The sequence below is a fragment of the Notolabrus celidotus genome, chromosome 3 (assembly GCF_009762535.1).
Source record: "Notolabrus celidotus isolate fNotCel1 chromosome 3, fNotCel1.pri, whole genome shotgun sequence".
In the NCBI taxonomy this organism is placed as follows: domain Eukaryota; kingdom Metazoa; phylum Chordata; class Actinopteri; order Labriformes; family Labridae; genus Notolabrus; species Notolabrus celidotus.
Window position 1 is genome coordinate 17,721,079 of NC_048274.1, and position 22,335 is coordinate 17,743,413.

General features: G+C 39.3%; 1 protein-coding gene across 1 annotated transcript in view; it reads left to right on the top strand.

The window, feature by feature from the left end:
- Window positions 1–22,335, top strand: part of itfg1 (integrin alpha FG-GAP repeat containing 1) — a 221,775-nt gene that overhangs the window by 97,367 nt on the left and 102,073 nt on the right. Inside the window, exon 10 of the mRNA XM_034680660.1 lies at window positions 10,794–10,945. Coding sequence (XP_034536551.1) covers window positions 10,794–10,945 — 152 coding nt within the window. The remainder of the gene's footprint in view (window positions 1–10,793; window positions 10,946–22,335) is intronic.

A 22,335-nucleotide genomic window follows, 5' to 3' on the forward strand; every position in this document is an offset into this window, starting at 1 on the left:
CAATGTCACCGGGTAATGTTTAAGAGACGCAATCAAGCTTTTCGGAAGGAAACAATATCATGTTTAAATTACAGCGAGACAGCTGTGATGAGGTATCACTTCAGCTTGATTAGACTTGAGTTGAATTAATTGCTAATATGGCAGGCTTCATCTGCAAAGCCTGTTTGAGTATATGCATCAAATGTTTGATTAGGTAAATGAATAAGAAAATTACCATACAACCTCAATTCCAAAAAAGTTTTGATGGTGATTTTGATGGTTTGCAAATCCTTTAAACCCTACATTTAATTGAAAACAGTTCAAAAACAGCATATATCAGATGTTGAAACTGAAAATTATATTAATTTATAAATGTGTTAATTTTATTGATGATATTTTAACATGTTAGGGAAAACAAACAAGTTGAATGAACATCTCACAAATAGTTAGGTTACTTTAAAACAGGTTGATAACGTGGCATAAAAAGGGTATTCCAGAGAGTCCGAGCCTCGATGAGAGACAGGGTGAGGAAATAGTTCAACAACTGCTGAATAATGTTATTCATCATACAATTGCAAAGAATTTCATCATCTACATTATCATCATCTTCAAAATATCATTAAAAAATTCAGAGAATCTAGAGAAATCTCAGGGACTAAGCGAAAAACCAATAATGGATGGTCGTGATCTTCAGGCCCTCAGGTGTCACTGCATTAAAAACAGACATGACTCTAGTGGGAATCACTGCATGGACCAGAATCACATCCAGAAACAATTGTCAGTGAACACATTTTTTCCTGGCATCCACAATACAGGTTAAAACTGTTCATGCAAAGAGGAAACAATAAACATGATCCAGATATTATGGCAACTTCTCTGTCATTCTGAGCCTGTTTAACATGGACTGAGGTGAATTGGAAAACTGTCCTATGGTCTGAAGAATTGGAAACAAGTTTTACACTACATCCTCCCCTCTACTGAAGACAGGGACCACCCATTTTCAGCGAACAGGAACAAAATGTGCTGCCATCCAGACAGTTACTTTTTCAGGGAAGACCTTACATATTACAGCAAAACAATGCCAAACCACATTCTCCACATATGACAACAAGTTGGCTCTGTAGTAGAAGAGTCTAGGTGCTAAACTGGCCCACTTGTAGACCCAACTTGTCACCATTGAAAACATTTGGTGTATCATGGAATAAAAAATAGCCTTCAAATTGTTGAGCAGCTGAAATCTAATTTCAGGCAAGAACAAACAAACCAATGTTTAGTGTTGTCAGTATTTGTGTATTTCAACCTACTATGTGTGAGCTGTTAGTTTCTACCGAGTGAAAACATTGAATTTCCCCTCAAAGATTGATTAAGTATTTGAAGAAACATTTTGTTAAAAAATTAAAAGAAGCGATCATGTAACACAATAGTCAACTTTTGCCAATTTTTTTTAAACCTGTTGCTGGCAATTTGAAATGAGCACATACATTTCATAAACAATAACATTGTTCAATTTCAACATCTGATATGTTTGTATTATTTGCTATATTTACAATTAAACAAAAGGTTCACTTGATTAACAAAACACCTAAATATGTTTTTAGCAAAAAATGACATAGCATAGACTTTTATGAAATTAGGTTGTAGATGTTCTTTTATTCTCATCATTCTGATGTTTGTTTTTTGACCCTCTCTTTATTTAACTGACTTTTACTTTAAGACTTTGTCATTTAAAATCATCTCCAGTTTAACCAGCAATTGTCGTGCTATCACAAAAAACACAGAAGACATTTTTCCCAGATCTATGTCTGCTACATTCATGTGAAATATTTTATTAATCATTTTAACTACAACCAATTCATCATATTGTTATGAGGTTAATGGTTTGAGAGGTTTTTAAAGCTCCTGTGAGGAGTTTTTGAGTGGTCATGAAATGGACTGAAATAAACAGTGATGCCTCTTTATGACCTAGAAACGCAAACAAGGTTGTTAGAAAAAGGATTGATCTTTTCTGTTTTGTTATTTTAAAGCCTGAAATCGCTGTGAGAGGGTAGGTGTCAGATGAAGTGTTTGACAGCAAGTTAAGTAAAACCCTTTTTCTGCAGTAAATACTCCTAATGAGGGAAATAGTTGACTGTTAGTTGAAAGCAGGAGGAGATAACATAATTTACACATGTACGGGACGAAATAAGCAAGATCACTTAGTCCACATGGGGGCGCCAAAGTCAACACAAACAGAAAGTTCCTCACAGGAGCTTTAAAGGATGTCAGACATTTGCTTGTTCCAGCTCATTAGAGGGATGATTTGCTGCTTTTGTTTTATATTTAACTGAATAGTCTTTGGTTTTTAGGTGAGGATTGGACTAAATAAGAAATCAAGAATATTATATACATAATAGGTGTTAGAAGAATATCAGCATATTAGTTGTTAGTTGCAGCATGTCAAGACTTGTCTTGCATGTTTGTGTGTTTGTGTCTCTTACAGCGTTGACTAGATGCTGTTTGTATTCTCTGGGCAGCTCCTCTCCGCTCCTCTAATCAGCGTTGGGAAAGGAGCATCAGACAGTAAACTGATTGCCTCAGGGCCAACACCAGCCCAGCGGTCTGCTGATAAGGCCGATGGCCAGCAAAGGCCTCACTGTGTCCTGAGAGAGTAAGTCATGCTGAGCCATGACCAAAGGACTCCAGTGTAAATACAACTCACCAGCAAATGTATTTGCCCTGCAGGACTTAGGTAAAAAAGGATGTCATGGGATTTAATATGCAGTGAATGAATGAGATTGACTTCCTAGATGGCAAGTGTTTTCTGACCAAGCAGCAACCTCCAGGGCTGAGGTTTTTCAGAGATTCAAGCAAGAAAGTGCCGAGTCCACTACATTCCTTAAGGTCTCTAAGCATCCTTAGTCTGATAAATAAACAACTTTAGTCATTAATCACTACAAATGGAATCTCACTCTGTTAAAAATGCTGACTAATTAGCTTATTTGCCTGCTAATGAATAAATAGACTGTTTAATGTACATGCTTTCACTGGCCCTGCTGCGTTGGGTTTCTGCTCCATCTCTGCTCCAGCAATCCAAAGCCCTCCACAGCAGATATGCAAGACTTCTTTTTTGCCGGATCCCAGAGCGTGGTGCATCAATCAGCTCAGGGCAGATCAAGTGAGACATGAAGTCAAACAACAAAACAACATCAGAACATCGATTTAATTTTCGAAACAAAACCCTCCGTCAAATACTGAAACAACATTAGAACGTCCAGTTAATTTTCAAATATTGCACTCCATGTTAACGCCAGATCATATTTCACTTAAGTACACCAACAAACCTTCGTAGTGAGCTGAGCCAGGCCTGGAGTCAACAGGTCAGAGGTTTTCAAAGGTCAGTGATGACAAGGATGAGTGAGAGCTCATCATGGGGGTAGAAAACCATTGATTCTGTAATTACTGCTGGAAATCCTCGGTCTTGTGACTCCAGCTGTCTGGCCGTCCTACTCCTCGCTGCGCTCTGAAAACACAGCCAGTGAGTGTTTAGAGATGAGAGACCACAGAGCCAAACTGCAACCGCAGTCCAACATAATTTCTTTGTGTTTACAAAACCTATGCTCATCGTTGAATCCACTCTCTTGTCCAAACATTGTCGCTTCTAGCTTCAGAAAACCAATGGGCTGAACTTAAAGTTTTAACAAGGGGGTTGAGAAACCAATGGCTTGTTACAGTGGCTGTGTCCATTGTTTAAACAGTCCGTGGTTCTTACGTTTGGTATATGTTGGACTCTAGATTGAAGCCAAATGTCGGATGCACTAGGAAGACGCTTATTATAAGATAAGGTAAGATAAGATAAGATATTACTTTATTGATCCCCCGGGGGGGAAATTCAGTTGTTACAGCAACCCAGACATAAGTACAATCAAGAAGAAGTTTCAATAAGTAAAATGAAATAAAATAAAACAAAACAAAATAAAATAAAAATAGATAAATAAAGATAAAAATACAATTTAGATATATACAATGTTACAAATTGAATTTAGATTAAATAGCAGTAATTACAGGCAGTATTAAAAATGTTTCAGTAGTGACAGGTTGACATGGTGTGATTATGGTTGGTAATGACAGATTAAGCAATAAATAAAAATAATATGGGTATGTAGTATGACTGTGAGTTGTAGTAAACAATAATAATGTAATATAACATAATATAATATAGCAAGATAATTATATATAATACAGTATATCATGCATTATATTGCCAGCAGCAGTCAAGAAAGTCAGTTCAGGATGAGATGATGGAGTGTGACAGACAGAGCAGGGATGGTATTGATCTGTTCATGGGGGGGGGGGGGCAGTGGTCAGCGTGGTGCAGTCTGTGGCCTCCGTTACTGATGGCGGTGGGCACAAAGGAGCGTCTGAAGCGTTCAGTCTTGCACCGTGATGGGATGATGCATTATTATTAACACTAAAGTAATTTCTGCTCACAGAGACACATCTCAAAATTTGGTATGTCTAATGTGTATGTTTGGACAGTGCACCACTATATGTGAATCCATGTCTAACACAGTGTTTACTGGACACAAATGGACTGGCAGCAGTCTCTCAGGTCTTATTCTCCCATCACTTCTCCTTGCCAGTCAGCGCACAGTGGTTATCTCCAGCACTCCCTCCCACTCTGGATTGCAGTAATCATAGCCAAGCATGCCCCCATATGGCAGGCAGTCAGCCTCTTAGACCACATTGCAACATCACTCAGCAGTCATTTAATGAGAGCTCGACTGGGCAGCATCGCATTAGAGCTCTGATTTCACAATTCAATTCAACTCAGAACTCAAAATGAAGAGAAGTTTAAAGTTTTTAAATTTAATCTTAATATCAGTACTGACTTTATCAGAGATATTGATGTTCAAAAGTGACTATTTCGCAGTTATTTAATCAGAAATTTAAATTCTACTAACAGACAAGTCTTAGGGTAAAAGAAAGTGCTCAGAAAACAATCAAAATCAAGCACAGTTTATCAACACAACCAAACACAGGGTCACACAGTCTACAGGTAAACAATGTAAAATTCTGTTTCTTAAGTGTGGCTAAAGTTAGCAGAACTATCACCACCAAGCGGCAAACTCCGGTCTCAAACGATGAAGCCAGTGCGGAAGTGATATAAACTGCAATACATCAAAAATCTGTTTGAGGCTGGCTGCAGAAACACCGGAAACCACATAGATATGAATGGGAAAAAGACGATCTTTGCAGCATTAATAAGTGTTTACAGCCTGGTTCAAAAAACGGCTTAGCCCTACAAAGCTAATCTCTCTAATGGCACACACTGTACAGGGGGTGAATTTTTTTCTAACGTGACGGTTAAGAAGATATTAAGATTACGAGTTTTGCCCAAATAAGGACATGACTGACGGGACTCCCAGTCGGGAACACACAGCCATTGGCTAAGAGGCTCACACCACGTCACACTCTGCCTAGTTGAGTTCCGCATTACCAATATGGCTGCTGCCGTCGATTTGCTTCAAAACAGCTCTCATGAACAGTTGGGTGACATCACGGATACTATGTCCATATTTTATACAGTCTATGATCACCACCAGCCTTCAGTTCTCCTTGCAGATTATCGTCCATGTGCCTGTGCTGGTTGCACATTACTCTTCGTCAGTTATATGCCCATTTAACACAGACACAGCCTACAAACAACTGTATCTCCATTTTATAGATTGAAATAATGCAAAACCACACCATGCTACAAGATGCTATCCGTCATCTCTGCTTGTTTACATCTTAGTAGTAAAGAATTATAGCAGTCAGGGATGTTTTGTTATAAAATGAACTGTTAATGGTCAAGGTGTGTGATCTTTCAAATGAGAGTTTTGTCCAAAACTCATGAAGTGGTACCCTAATTATAACATCATTTGGCACAAGTCTTAAGGTATTAAATGATAAGATAAGAGATTTATTTGTTTAGGGCATACGTCCACTTGGACCAAAGGATCCACCAGTTAGATTGTGTTGGTCAGATATGAAGGTAAAGGCTATCACATTCTTCTCATCCTGTTTTGCTGTCTTAACATAGGCTGATGTCACTGAATGCCTTTTTGCTTAACTTTTTACATGTAATAGTCAACCAGGAGTCAGCGGTGATCCATCCCTGAAAAAATATTTAAGTTTGAATTCATCAACTACTTTATTCCTACAGGTTGCTTATACCTGTTACCTACACCCATGACCACCACCATGCCTGTCACCCCTGCAAATAGGTCAAAGTGTGACAGCCATACCTGTGTTCTCATATTGTTTAAAGCTGGTTTGGCGCATACGAACATCATGGACATCAAGGTCTGTGTGATAAATATCAGAGTAATTAGTAATAGGCTGTGGTTGTCTCCCTCAGACAGGCTGGTCATATTAACAGCTATTAGAGACGATCTGGTATCTCTCTGGTGACTTTCCCCTGCACCTGCTCTCTCTGTTTAACATTCATGAATTGTTTAAACCTCTAGCATCTGGCCCCTTGCTTGTCTAGGATTAACACACACACACACACCAACACAGACTCACAAAAAATCACTACATATAGAAATGGAAAGGTAATGTAACAAAACACCTCTCTGTGTAGGAGGGATACGATGAAGTTCTCATTTCAAGTTGTCCAAATTAACAACTTGGTCAGTGACACGAGGCTTCAACATAAAAGAATGGCGGTACCGCTCTACGAGTGTTGAAGATAGAAACTAGCCATCAAGTGAGAAATGAATGCATAATGAATGATAAAACTTGCTGACAAATGTTTCAAATGTTTTGACATCACATTCATCGATGTGGTCCACATTGTGAAACAGTCACAGTTTGTTTATGATGAGGAAAAGGAACAAAACTTGAGTTTAAATAAGTACTAACTTATGCATGCAATCCAACCTCCAATGCAGTGGAACCCATCAGCTCTCACCTGACATTGATTTCGCCTCAGGGAGTCACCGCTAACTCTTTGGGGCCTCTGATGCCCAGCTACAACTTCCTTTTCTGTACTTTGCCATCGTCCACATACCAACTAGCAACGTTAGAAACTAGACTTGGGTTGGAGTCGAGAGGTGACGGCTAAGACCAGATAATTAGCATCACTTTTATACAGAAACATTTTATTTTAAATTGAATAAAGCTAAAATATCATCAGATAAAAGCTTATAGGATATGTTGAAGAAACATAACTGTAACAGAATGCTACACCCCTAAATGCTCTCAGAAAAAGCCTACAGTTTGTGTGTGTGTGTGTGTGTGTGTGTGTGTGTGTGGTGTGTGTGTGTGTGTGTGTGGTGTGTGTGTGTGTGTGTGTGTGGTGTGTGTGTGTGTGTGTGTGTGGTGTGTGTGTGTGTGTGTGTGTGTGCGTGTGTGCGTGTGTGCGCTGATTGCAGTATTGGGTCACTGACCGTGCCACTGTGTTGAAGGATTGGGTGTGAGAAGGGCTGACACAACACTTCTAGAGCACTATAGGTTCACTCTTGTTTCTCTTCAGATCGTATAAACCCTTTTACAACTCTACACACAACAGCCTAACACCAAGACTGAGGAGTATAACCTCCATGATGGAGGATTTATCCCAGAACTGTTAGACTGCATTAATATGAGTCAATAATCTGGCGGCTAATTGCATATTACACACGTGCCAAGGCCTGCGCTGTAATTCGATTAATAAAGAATGCAGTTGTTTAGTTCATTGGGTGCAAAAGATATAAAGGATTACTGTCTTAAGTGATCACACTCTGCTGAGTGGTGGCATGACATGCTGATGGTGTTAGGGTGAGTAGTAGAGATGATAAGGCCCCCTTACTCTCTGACGGTGTATGTAATTCACAAGAGTCTACTTGCTAAAAAGTCATTGTGAAGACACTAATGAAGCAGAAACGCCTGCGTTCCTTTCACTGGTTAGAATTCTGCTCAGTGAATTTGCCAGAAATAAATGGGCAGATAAAATTAATTCTCCCTGTTTTAAAATGAAGATGAAAGCTCATATTTTTGGGGATGCATTCAGTAAGCAGCATTTATGAAAATCATAGAAAGACTGAGTGAGAGGGAAAGATGTTATAAATGGAGAGTCAGGCCTTGGAGCAGTGCTAGTGTGTTGCAGTAATACAGCCGCTAAGTGAAATAGCATTCATTATAAGTGAGAGGTGATAATGGTCTCACTGAGGCTCTTTACAGCGCTCTCTCTGGCGTGTTCTTTCTTTTTAAGCCGTTTACAGTGTGTACCTCTTTAGTTTGACTGTTTTCTTGTGAGTACATCAGTCAGCGGCAGCATCACGGCAAGGCCCCCTTGAGGGCCCTATTACATCAACATTTGAACCGTCAACATGAGGGCAAGATGCCTCTTTGTGTTTGCTTAATGAGCAGAAGGTTTTCTTCAGTAAGCGTGTCTGGTGTGTGAAGAGAACGGCATTAAAGGCAAGGCTGTAGGCTATCAACACACACTCAGCACCTGCTCCTAAAACCGAATTGTAGTTTATTATGAGTAGATGTGTCTACAAATGATGGAGATGAAATTTGTCATTAAATTATGTCATTTTCAGACTGGTTTCTATTGATGTCTTTAGTTTTCAGAGTGGCTGTTGACCCGCATTTTGTAATAACGGTGCATTTTGTAATAAACGTCCAAAATGTAAAAACTTTTCATTCATTTTGTAATAAAGCCGCATTTTGTAATAATCTTCTCAAAATGTAATAGCTTATTACATAATGCGGCAAAATTTATTACAAAATGCGTTGGGGCAGTTTATTACAAAATATGGCAGTTTATTATAAAATGCGGCTTATTACAAAATGAAATGAAAAAGTTATTACATTTTGGACGTTTATTACAAAATGCACCGTTATTACAAAATGCGGCTCAACAGTGGCTCAGTGATATTTGATCATTTCTTCCCTTTATTTTTCTGCTTTTTAGTGGAGCAGCATCTCCACTACAACAGGGAGGAGCTGCCATACTGAGGATTTTTAAGTCAGCTCAGACAAGCAATTGCTTTTTTGAGTTTGAACTCAAACTTGATAATTATGGTGTTGACTTCAGTCCCAAAACCGTGAAGTCATGTTAATTTTTATTTATATTTTGTATGTTATTTTTGTTTTTGTAGATAAATGGTTCATTACACCAGGGGTTGAGGGTGCTGGAAGAAAAGAAAAAATGTTGCTCGTAATGTTGTCCCCTAAACTACTATGAGAAATATCTGTTAATTGAATTTGATCTTTATACAACACTATTCTTTAGCTGTCCATCACTCAAGTCTAGTTCCCATGATAGATCCATTGCTGTTTTCATTTTCAGGATTTTTGCAACAACAAAAAATGCTCAGGTACTGTTGTATGCCTTGAGCATCTTGCTTTTAGATGCAAGCATGGAAGTGGTTGCAAAATGTTGCAGTTTTACTCAAACTGCACTGGTGCAGGTAGGTCTTTGTAATGCCAACTGACAGAAGGCATCTCTTTCCTTAGCGCAGTTCATCAGTATTTTGAAGAAAACAGAGATAAAGTTTTATGTAGGCTTTGTTGAACTGGCATATAGCCATAAACTCCAGCAATGTGTTACAAGCACAGGCATGTTAACGTTAACCTACAAGGAGGAAGGCTGGTGATGCTAGCTCTACTAACTTTAGACCCACTCTGTAAACCATCCTTTACCTGTAGACCTCTGTGATCCTTGTGTGTTATATATATTGTGCTAAAATGTAGTGTTTTCTTACCTTTGGACCAGTCAGAGTCCATATTTAAGTTTCCTTTGGAACATCTGTAATACTTGTTCAAACTAAACAGGGGTCTGAGTAGTTTCCTGCTTGAGTCAACACTAAGTCTAGTGCTTCAACAATTCAGCCGTGTACATGGGATTTTTTGTTTTTTGTGCAAAGCATTTTGCATGTCCCGTATGTCATTGTATCTGTAAACATCTGCCAGAGGTAAAGATCACCAAAATACATGAATCACTATGCAATTGTAAAAAGGACTCTGTAGGCCACAGTAGGATCCCATTCAGACACCAGACAGGGTTCCCACACGTCCTGGAACACCTGGAAAATAGGAGAAAAAGTAAAATGTAATTGGTAAATGGTAAATGGACTTGTACTTATATAGCGCTTTTCTAGTCTTTCTGACCACTCAAAGCGCTTTTACACTACTCGTCACATTCACCCATTCATACTCATTCACTCACTGATGGTAGAGGCATCTACAGTGAGGGACCATCAGTGTTAGCTAATCTCATTCATTCACATTCACACACCTCTGAACAACAGACGGAGCAATTTGGGGTTCAGTGTAAAATGTCCTGGAAAATCGCAGATTGTCCTGGAAAATTATTCCAACATGACTGCGTGCGACCTGACATGGTTAAAAAAAACACATCCCCATTCAACATTTGTGGCCATTTTTGTCATTCAGTTCTATTTAGGTCAATTTATGCACCGATCCTCTGCTTATTATTATTATTATTTATTTATTTCAGTAAGGCAGCTTCCAGAGTCCTTTGCTGGCTCATTTGTTTTTTACTTAGCTAATTTTATATTTTTTGAGAAAAGAGAAAGCTGAGATGAGAGTTGGCCATCATTGTTGGTTGCACTAATAAAGTGCTGTACATCTGTGGTTGCATTGTTCTATAATTAATTTGCCATCATTTTTAAGCATGTAAGAGATGATTTCATGGATAGCCATAGACTGCACATTTCTCAATGTAGACTTCCACTGAGAGGAACATATTAGACTATTCCTTCTGTCTCTCCCTTTTATTGCGCCAAGTGTTGTATTGATTAATTCTGAGTGATGAGTAATTATTTTGGATGTTGTTACAGTGGGTACCCGTGCTGTTGGATTTCCAGCGGAGGGAAACGGTTTGGAGCTTTGTGCCAGCAGAACCCGGCCAGCCTCTGGCCCTGCACCTCGGAGACTACAATCTGGACGGCTTCCCTGATGCTCTGGTGATCCTCCGCAACACCAGTGGCAGGTAGGAGAGAAATACACATGCTCTCATCCACGCTTCACTGAATACTATTTTGGCTAAAGGTAATCAAGTATGGGAAATGTACGTTGGTTTAGCACTTTGACAAAACTCTTATTGTGTACATTTATGCTGAGTGGATAAAGTCTTCATCCTTATCATGTCTTGTTTTGAAGTCACACACAAAGTATTTCAGCTGTCATTCCTGTTGGAGTGGTCAGGATTATGATTAATAATTGAATGAGATATAGATGATATCACAATAATCCATACTTGGCATCAGTCCTTTGGATTCCTGTCAAAGTAGGTCCTAAACCTCACTCCATCTTATCATCTTTTGCCCCTCACTTCCTGAGCCTTCTGTGGAGAGGCTCACAGATTCAGTGTGGCTGTGCGAGCTGTATATATCATTAATCAAATCAAAGTCATGACGAGCTCAGTCTTTGTGTACATCTATATCCTCATACTCTCTCACCTCATCTGTTTGTCACGTAACATCCGACGTCTTGATGAGATTATTCTAACTATAGTACTCAAGCTGAACACAAAGTGAAATTGATTGGAAACTAATAACTCAAGATGCGTATTTAAATGGCTTATGTAAATCTGTTTAGCTTTCAAAACTATGAATGTGTGTATTCCTCTCTTAAGGCTCAACACAGAGGATGGATTTACTCATTAACTAACTGTGAAATTACTATTTATAATGACATGTACTGGAGCTGGGAGAAGAAATGTCTCCATTATAAATATCAGCCCTGTTGATTTGGTGTGTTTTCTACTCAGTTTATAGTTTAAGAATGGCTCTATTCATATATGCCAAATAACCCATGTTTACCAGCACTAAAATAAACCTTAATGCTGTGGTCCAACAAATTCAATTTAAAAATAGAAATTGATGAATTTAGTGACTTATTTGATCATGCATTGAGAGAGTGCATCAATGGCAACGTGCTGCACAAAGAGGGAGAGAGGCTACTGTGAATATAATCATTTACCAAAGTGTAGAACCTGAATGTAAGATGATCCTAACCCATCTATTTTAAGAAAAGAAAACCCTCTTGTGTTCAGACCGATGTGGGGACATTTTCCCCACTGAACATTTTAGCCAATGAAATCTTTATCTGCCAGACAACTACAAAACCCATCACAGAGCAGTCGGTATATCCAAAGGACAGTTTTCCAATTGTAATGCAATTAAATCTTCTCATTAATATCTGATGAGAAATCAGCTGAAGCATAAATTAGTTCTTAATGAACATGATTATTACAATCTGACTTTCACACTGTGCAAAACTCTCATTGCCTGCGGGATATATAAAGTTTCAAATGATTTACACTCTGGAAAAGGAAATATGACATTGTCGTGTAATGAAGGAACGATTACAATCCAGTTTGCTATAGCAGAGACTGTTGGAGCAGACAGCTAAGGTGAGTGTGTTCTTCAGTTTACAGACATGGTGACTGATAAGACTTTAAAAATCACTGCAATGTGCTAGGACGCAAGCACCATGGCCACTGTGTGTGTGTGTGTGTGTGTGTGTGTGTGTGTGTGTGTGTGTGTGTGTGTGTGTGTGTGTGTGTGTGTGTGTGTGTGTGTGTGTGTGTGAGTGTGTGTGTGCTTGTGCGTGTGCGTGTGCGTGTGTGTGTGTGTGCTTGTGTGTGTGTGTGTGTGTGTGTGTGTGTACGTATATATATATGTGTGTGTGTGTTGAAGGACCGATGTGGATTATCAGGCCTTAGCGATGAAGATAAGATAGCTGTAAGGGTCAAGGCAGTGATTGTCTATGCATACTGATTGTTGAGGAGGGTTGTATGTTTGTGTGTGTTTCCTAGAGAGATTGTGTGAGCGTTTATGTCTGGTAAGAGCTTTAAAAGACACACACACACACACACACACACACACACACACACACACACACACACATGCACACATATATGTATATCTGAACCCTCCTTTCTTGTCTAGGCTGAGAGTAATCACCAATAAGTCCTGTCGGGCTTAACCCTTTGCTCACCCTCATCAAGAAATGACTTCTGTCTCACCAGCTCTAATCACACAAGCTATAGCTTCTCTCCTTTCCATCCCTTCCCTCAATTTCTTTGGCATTTTAAGCCAGAGCATTGTAATCCCTTACTGGGCCACGGACATTATTGTGAAACTCCTTCCAATTACGATGTAACTCCTTTCAACATTGTTTAAAACCACATCATCTGTATTGGGAGCAGGAGGATGAAAAGAGGTCAAAGGGTGAGAAAGAACAACATGTTCCCACTCCAGTCTTTGTCGACCAAGTAGCTTTTTCAGTGGCCTTGTAACCCAGTATCATTCGATATAGATGCCCCTCTAGCATCAGTTCTGCATGAGCAGAGCCCCAGTGTCTATGTATCAACATAAATTTGCAACTTATGGTTGTACTTAAAATAATAATGAGGGCAAGCGTAAAAAATAAATAAGCAACCAGCTTTTGGGCGGAAAAATATACCATGATGACAACTTTGTATACATGATCTTTGGACATGCACTATTCATAACTTGATTGGTAATGGTTGGCAGTGTTTTTGACAGAGAGATGGTGTACCAGTGGCCAACGGGGCCATCCGTTCAGAATATTTAAAGAAATATATTGACATATTAATAGTAGTGCTTGTAGTATGTTACCATTTAAACTGAGCTGTATTGCAACTTATATCAGTTTTTGAGTAAAAAGAGAGGTAGAATTTTCATTAGTTTTTCAATCACAGATGGTTATCCTCCTGGATAACAGAAGAAAAATGAGAGATTAATTACATGGAGTTTCGAGCTGGTACTATTAACCAATAATTACCGGCTCCCGATGGCCAATTCTGATAAGATTACTGATATCTTTTCACATTTAAAAAGACATTTGCAATGTGCAGTTGATGCAAACCTGACTAGTTCCAATTGGCATCACTACTGTAAACATAAGAAACAGAGAAATGTTCTGACCTTTCATTTGTCTGTACAAATGTTAACAAAGTTCACTTTTTGCTTTTCAATGAGCACACTTCATCAATTATAGAAAATGTTCCTCAACAAGGTGCTTCCCAAAGAACCCAACCTTGACTGATGGTTTTACACCAAAATAAAAATCCCTGCAGCCCATGTTTTAATAATTTACCAATCCCTCCACCATCCTTTTGAAAAGCTTTGTGGTTTCATTTTACGTCACATTTCAACTGCCAATAATCAATATATCAATCATTCTTAATTTGTATAGCCGGCTACAGCAGTGACTCAGAGGAACCTACGAGACATTGGAGCCCAGGGACTACAGAGAGGTCTATGGTTTGTAACTTTAATGGGACAGGGAGAGTACAAATAAGTGATGGAGAGGGAGGGGGGACATGATCCCAGTGTGTCAGTGTGCCAGTTCCCCCCCATAGTGTAAGCCTATAGCAGCGTAACTAAGCACTGGTCCAAGCCTGAGCCAGCTCTAACTATGCTTTATCAAAAAGGAAAGTTTTAAGCCTAATCTTAACATAACACAACAGCTAAAAGGCTGGAGTGATACATAGGGACCTATTGGGCCACTGACTGGGCTGATGAATCTGATGACTTTTAGAGAACAGAATTTAAAATTCAGTGAGTTTTAAGACGTTGTTGGATTTCAATTTCCTAACCTGGAAAATCAAGGGCTTCAAAAATACCAGTAACAAGCTCTAGAGCCTAAATCCTAAATTCCAAACAGAGTTAGAAGTTTACTCTGGAAGTTCAGAGGTGTGACTACAAGCAGTAGAGGGATTTAAATGGCTCCCACAATACAGTGCATAAAGTCATAGTAATTCTGATCCGCACTGGTTCTCTACAGCAAAGGCACAAAGTTTTAGAGGTCATCTTTGATGAACTGGATGTGCCTGTTTCGTTTGCGTTCAGACATTTCATCAAATTTATCCTGTCTTCTCGCCTGCTTTGATTCAGCAGCACTCGACAGTCAGTCCTGCATCCAGCCTCCCTTTTTCTTTGATTTCCCTCTAACCAAATGCTCCCTGCTTACCAAATATTTGTTCAGCCCACAGCCGATCTATTTTAACTCCCACTTGCTCTGCATCCTACTCCTTCTTTCTCTTTCTTTTTACTCTCCATCTCCTCTCCCTTTCCTTCCAAGTGGTTATTAATAGCTGCTTTTCAGATAAAAGTCCTGCCAGTCCGCAGTACTCCTCCTCCCTGAGAAATGAATGCTGATTTAAGTGTTTAAAATAGAAAGACTGAAGGAGTGGAGGGTGTCAGATGAGAGTAATCGAGTGGAGTAAATTGAACAATGAGCTGATGGAGGAAGCAGAAAGAATAAATAGAATCAGATGATTCATTATGAATGTATGAGGTCAATTTGCGGTAAAACTGAAGTATGTTTGGCATTCTTAACATGATTGGTTCTTGATCTCATTCTTTCAGTCACATGAAGATTTTAGCTGTGTGAGTTTAAACTTGGGAGCTGATTGACATTTAGAATCTGTCAGTAATGTTTCATCTTCATTGTCTCGTCCATTGGATCATACTCTCAGGTCCCAGTTTGGGTCAGACATGAAAACATGAGAAGGTTTTTTTCTCACTCTTAAAAAAAAAAACGTACTAGCTGGAGTCATGTGGGGATCCTCTGTTCCTCTGTAAACCTGTTAAAATTTTCCACCTGGAACCCTTTCATCAGATTTTGCAGGAGTGTTTGAACGGTTCCTTTCAGCACCTGCTCATAGGGGCTCTATAATAAACCTTTCCACCTTCTAAAGGTGTCACAAAGAAGAAATCCTGGGGATCCCCCAAAACATTTTTTGACCAATCAGTGGCTTCATCTGGAGCCAGCTTAGAGGGGATTCTGTTGGGAACCTTTCAGGGAACCTAAAAGCTTTCAGAGCTTAAGAACCCGCCCAGGGTGATATTCATCTGTTGCAATTTATGGATTAATGTGAAGTGAAAAGGTTGTCATGCAAAGTAGAATCCTAATAGGGTGAACAGGACTCCTGCAGGAATATCAGAGATGGTTGGGTAGCTCTTGCTTGACTCATTTCTGTTCATGGATTTGTCATGATGTGTGTAGTCAGGCTGCTCCTAAAGGGTTGTTTTGCTGTTGAGAATTAATCACTGTTGATGAGTTGCTTTGACAGATTAGTCCTGCTAATATTTCTAAACCCTTTTTGGAAAAGCATGTTTTGTGGATTTGAATTTGATGTCTGTATGTGTGGACCCCAGGGAGATAGCCACAGACTCAATAATGGCTAGTGGGGATCCAAACAAACAAAACAAATGAGAATGGGCTTTTAAGCAACAAATTGTTCTGAGTACAGCCACAGCAATTACCCTTTTTGAACACTTATTTCTAAAGGTGCAGTAAATGATGGAGGAACCCACTCCCAGGAATAGCTGTAAAATGATTCATTTAGTTTTTCCTGAGATTTCATCAAGAGGAGCACAGGTCATCTCACAGGTCAGACTGACTCACTGTAGTCTTGGGCTTCAAGTCAGCAGTACAAATCCCTGTAAGTGGAGTTTATTATGACCAAATGTAGCATTTCAAATCATAAAGCTGTGGTCCTTTTCTCATAAACATTTTTGAGTATGACACTAGGGGGGAGAGATCATCCATGTTAGGACTGCTGGAAACAGTCAAGAGGAACTGTACGATATATTTTGGCTTTGTTTGTGTGTATGTGTCCATTTGTGCGCATGCTTTCATTTTTGTGTAGTGTGTCATTTCCATGGGTAGCTCCTGAAACTTCACTCCTCAGGGTCTGTGTTATTTCCAGGTCACAGGACAGACTGTGCCTCCAGACTCTCTCTGTCTGCCTCCTGCTCCACTCGCACGCTCACACAGGCCAACATTGTTCGACACGACAAAGAAAAGCAGGCTGTTGTGCCCTGCTGTAAAGAGATCCTGTAGGTGTTTCTGTGTCCCCAAATAAAAAAAAAGCAAGCATTCAGGATACCGAGGAGACAAGAGGCGACACAATCAAAGAGTCGAGATACAGGCTTGCATGAAGAACAGTAGTATGAAACCAGAGTTGGTTTTTTTTCTTTTAAGTTATATCAGTGTAGAAACTTTCTGCAGGAAGCCTGATGATAGAGTGTAGTCCTTTCAGGTGCAGATGACACAGCATGGCACTGCAAAACATATATCTCTTATGTACCTCATTCTTAACTCTCTCCAGGCACGGAGCAGACAACACAGCTATCTCACTATTCATCATCTTTTTTCTTTGGTCGCCTTTTTTCTCTGCTGACTCCCTCACTTGTACAGAGCAGTGATATTTATGTTATTCAGTCAGCTATATGTGGCACAAGTCAGCTATAGAGAGGTACTAAATGTTTTATTTTAGAAGCCCCATTTATGTAACAATTTGTTCCACAATTATTTTGTTAAATACCACTTATATCTTTTATTATATTCCTGATCTTTCTATGAGGTATTGTTATCCAGCATCATGCCTTATAATTTCCGTTTGGGGTCCCACAATTTGGTGCCCCACCATGTTCCAGATTTACAAAACACACCACAAATTGCCAAAATTATCAGTTTGTTTTATAGCAATGGTCTGTTGCAAGTTGCAACCAACAATGAGTGGACAGTCAGAGTAGAAGTAAATGGAACTTTAATCAGGGTTACCATGGGAAGTTAAATAGCATCAGAACTGTGTTGTGCAGCAATACTCTGCATGTCCAATAGATTATTGCTTAGTGGGCAGAGACCAACTTAACCCATGGTCCAATGGTCTAAGGCAGGGGCGTCAAACTAATTTCGGTTCAGGGGCCACATACAGGCCAATTTAATCTGAAGTGGGCCGGACAAGTAAAATCATAACATAATAACCTATAAATAATGACAACTCTAAATGTTTCCCTTTGTTTTAGTGCAAAAAAGTACAAGTACATTCTGAAAATGTTCATATTTAATGAACTATCTTTGAACAAAAACAGCTGTTGTATTTGCACCATGTTGAGTCTCTTAGTGGGCAGAATACTTTACTCTTTAAGCCCTGAAACCTGCTGCGAACACACCAAACACACAGGTTACCCATTCACCTGACACAGAGTGAAATGTTTACTGCAAAAGAACAGATATTATAATATTGAACAAGGTAAAGTTGATTACTTTGGACCCCTCAGCTCCAGCATGAACAGTTTGCTTGCTGGACAGTGTTGTATGCAGGGGTGTAGTGCTAGTGTTAGTAGTTAGTGGCTCATCTCTAAAAAGTCTTAATGAATCTCAACCGGATTATGCAAGCAGCAAGTTATCTATTTTCTCACTTTGAGAAAGAAAGTCCTGTAAAAAAGCGCAGTAAAGGTGCACTCACTCAGCACTCTGATTTCATGCGACCTCCAGAGGACAAATCTGAAATATTAGTTACTTTTATTGAAAAATTGCAGTTAATGTCTTCTCTTTAATTTTTTCACTTTGGGAAGTCGTCCACGGGCCAGATTGGAACCTGGCGGGCCGTTTTTGGCCCACGGGCCGCATGTTTGACACCCCTGGTCTAAGGCCAATAACGTTTATGTAGGGTGAGTTCATTGCCTCATCCCTGCTCCCTTCAGGCCAGTGACCACCCATCAGAATCTCTTTTTACTGCAGATCAGAGTTTAAAGACATATGTGCGGTGTGGTTGATGAACTGCACCGTGGTTTGCTGAAATACAATATAAAAGGAGTCCATCTAACTGATAATGGTCCTGTTTTATAAAGAGGCATCAGTATTTAGACTGTTCAATAACCAGCTAAAACTCCTGACCAGGGTTTTATGCCACATATGAGTGATATACAGTGCAAGGTTCAGTATGCTGACAGTCCCTAATCCATGTTGTACATTAAACCTATAAATAAGCTGCAGAAGCCACAAATGCAGAACCCATTGTTTCATGGTCAAAGCAGATTTCTCCTATTATTATTGAAGTCCATATGTTTCCTCTGAAGTCCCAAAATAGACATTTTCATTTATAGTGTATTTGTTGAAAACTGGATCCATTTATTGAATGCTTGTCTTACTTATTTCCAGGGAGGCCTTATTTTTTCAAGGTCCTTTTTAATTAGAGGCAATTCATATAACCAACAGGAGTGTTTGTTTTTCTTCCTCTGCATCTTTGGTAACCCACTTTTCATGATACCACCATTAGCATGTAATACACCGTCTTCAAAGCTGCATATGGTCTAAAAGAGTGTAACCAACTTCTACAACAATGCTTTGTAGATACAGCAGAAGTATCTGAACTGCAGTTGATTTTTTTCTTGGGGAGCAAAGTCACACTGCTTTGTTGGTGTGTGTGTGTGTGTGGTGTGTGTGTGTGTGTGTGTGTGTGTGTGTGTGTGTGTGTGTGTGTGTGTGTGTGTGTGTGTGTGTGTGTGTGTGTGTGTGTGTGTGTGTGTGTGTGTGTGTGTGTGTGCAGGATTGTACGTGTCAGCCACCAGAATGGGATTATCCTCAGCAGTAATCATGTTTTCCCCACTTCACTGTATCACATCCATACACTGATTAAAAGGCACATAGGTCAGCTTTAATGTGTTGATCTGCCTCGAGCGACTCAGATATAATTACGTGTGTGTGCTTGTGTCCGATGTGCACATCAGTGTGTGTTTCTGAGGCACATGAAAACAACAGCGCATCACCTTCCAGGCAGCCTGTCTTTCAATCAGATCAGTCCTGCTCCATACCAGCTAGAACTGTCATCATTCACAGTGACCTTTGACCTCTGTAGATGACCTGTTTGTCGATACCAGCAGATTACAATGAGCCTTAGATACATCCTCCTCTGCTCCGGCACATTCTGTTCACACACACAGAGGAACAGTGTCCTGCTCTGCGTGCACACATTGAGACTGTTGAGATTTGATTTCTTCATATTAACCAAAGATAACTAAGCAAAACTGAGACATGATCATTTTCTTGTTGTGCTAATAAAAAATAATGATTTATGTTTCATAATAACATGAATAACTTTCTGCAGTGAATGTGTTTTGAATATTTTTCAGCTCTTTTGTTACCAAAACAATCAGCCTGCTTTCCAAAATGAGGAATAGTTTGCCCATGTGCACCAGAGGGCATGTTGGGTTAATGGAGTTAATTTTGGAAGCTCCTGTTTTCACTACAATCATTCAGCTAACACACCAGAAGTACTTCTTCCTAATGCGAAGCTGTTCTCAAAAAGTAATGCATTCATGCAAATTATGGTATTTAAATCAACCTTGCCAGTGGCTTCTTGCGATCAATACTGTGCTTGTGTATTCACATACTGTACATTTTGAACTCCCCTGACTTCTTATATGGCTGTATCAGTATTGTGCAGTGTGTGCAATGGAAAACATCAGATCATCTAATGAATACATTCCTCATTCACTCCCGTGTTTTTTTGACTCACGCTAAGATGGGCCCAAAAAGTTAAGAGCTAACAAAATGAAACCACACACACTCCATAACTACTACAGCCTCATACCTTCAGGATACAGAGACAGTTCTCTCCCTTTGAAGACAAAATGTACCATGCCCAACTTTGCCCAGACTCATTGGTGCTTGAGCTAGTTGTGTTCGTACCAGTGCTTTTACACAGATGAAGTTCCTAACAGATAAATAAAGCTATTTGGATTTAAATTTAAATTTAAAAGTAGAGTCCAACTAAATTTGTTTCTACTCTGGCATTTCAAGACAGAAATGTTGCGTCTTATCCTCAAAGAACCTTTTGCACAGCCTGTAAGAAGTCTAATCTCAGACTTTAATGGAATGAAATAGGATCTCATTCAAAAATCTGATGAGGGAAACATGTAATAATTTAGAGAGGAGATCGAATAGAAGAAGAAGTGACTTTCTACTTTCTACCTTTTGCATGCAAAGGAAGAGGTTTGTTTTGGACTTGAGTGTGCAAGTGAACACCATTTAAAAAAACAAGGTAAGACATGAGGTGACACATTCAAACAATCAAAAACTTAAAATCAAACATATTTATTATTTATTGTTATTGTTGTTATTGCTATTATTTTTTTACTGTTATATTCAAAAAAAAATTTTTGGGCATATTAACTTATTTATTTTATTGTATTTCCACTATTATTTTTTCGTCTTTGTTATTTCTTCTGTACGCAGTATAAGAACTGGGATAAATGATCTTTACAGATACTTTGCTCTGCATGTCTTATGTAATCTGTTCTCCAAAAGAGAAAGTGATGTCAAATTGGTAATGACATGTTAGAAGACATCTGCTTCTATTCGTCTGTAGAAAGCTGTGTCACCTCTGTTGTTTGGGAATATTAAGGAGACTTTGCTCCACTGAAATTAAACACAGATGGCTCAGTTCTATGTTTTCCTATGTGCAGATATCACTCTAGTACAGCAGAGTTCACCTTCAGACAGAGGACAGTATCAGCACAGTGTCTTAAACAGATCTTAAAAATATGTGCTCTCTGCGGGATAAACAATCATTTACATAAAAAAAAGGTGTTTCACAGCCACCACTTTATAGTGACATCAAAATTGGTGTGCTTTGCAGAAATTACTGTTTTCACTGCTACTAAAAATATCCTTTCTATGATTGAGCTTCTGCACAGAGCTCACTTTCATAAGGCATTTTGCATCTCTTAACCCACCACAGAGTGAGAAGGTGGCGAGCAGTTATCCTTTACTTCTTCTGTAGTCATGTTTATGTCAGTCATCTCTGCTGCCACACTGATGCAGTTGTAAAAGAGCCAAACTCTCCTCTGAAAATGAGTCGCATCGAGTGTTTTATTTTTCAGTGTTTCTCTTAAAGTGGAGAGTGTGGCGTGGGCAGCAGTTAGCCGAGCTAACCGTCTCCCTCTGCTCTTTTAGCTCTGACCAGCTGATGTCAGAGTAAAAATACTGATCAGGCCTGGAAAACCTCCTCCAGGCTTTTACAACTAGCGCTGCCAATGCACGCACACGCGCATACTCATACAGCACCGCTTGGATCGGTTTGAGCAAAGTGAATTCTGTGAAGAGTAGGAGGCTACTGTTGGCTGGGAGGTTGGTATTTTGGTCTCTTGTTCACAATAAGAACTCTAAGGAGCTTTTTGCTGTTTAATGATGCCATAATCTGTCTTTTTCTGGCAGATTATTAGGAAGCTAGAAGCGTTGTATTGGTAATTGAATGATTTATCTCGAATATATTCATAAAGAATTGAAAATATACACCAGTGAGCCTCTAAAATACATAATGCCTCAGAAAAATGCCATACCCATTATTTTTAAATACTTTGGTAGATCCAAACCATCTCTTTGTAAGCTTCACCTATACTACACAGAGGCACGCTGGCAAAAAAAAATATTGTAAGCAAGAATTTGTACATCTTTGAGTCAAATAATGACCATCTGCCTGCTCTCAAGGATAGAGACTCACAGGAGAGCAATCAAGCCTGTGCACATTCCCTCCGTCTCCATCTCTCCCTC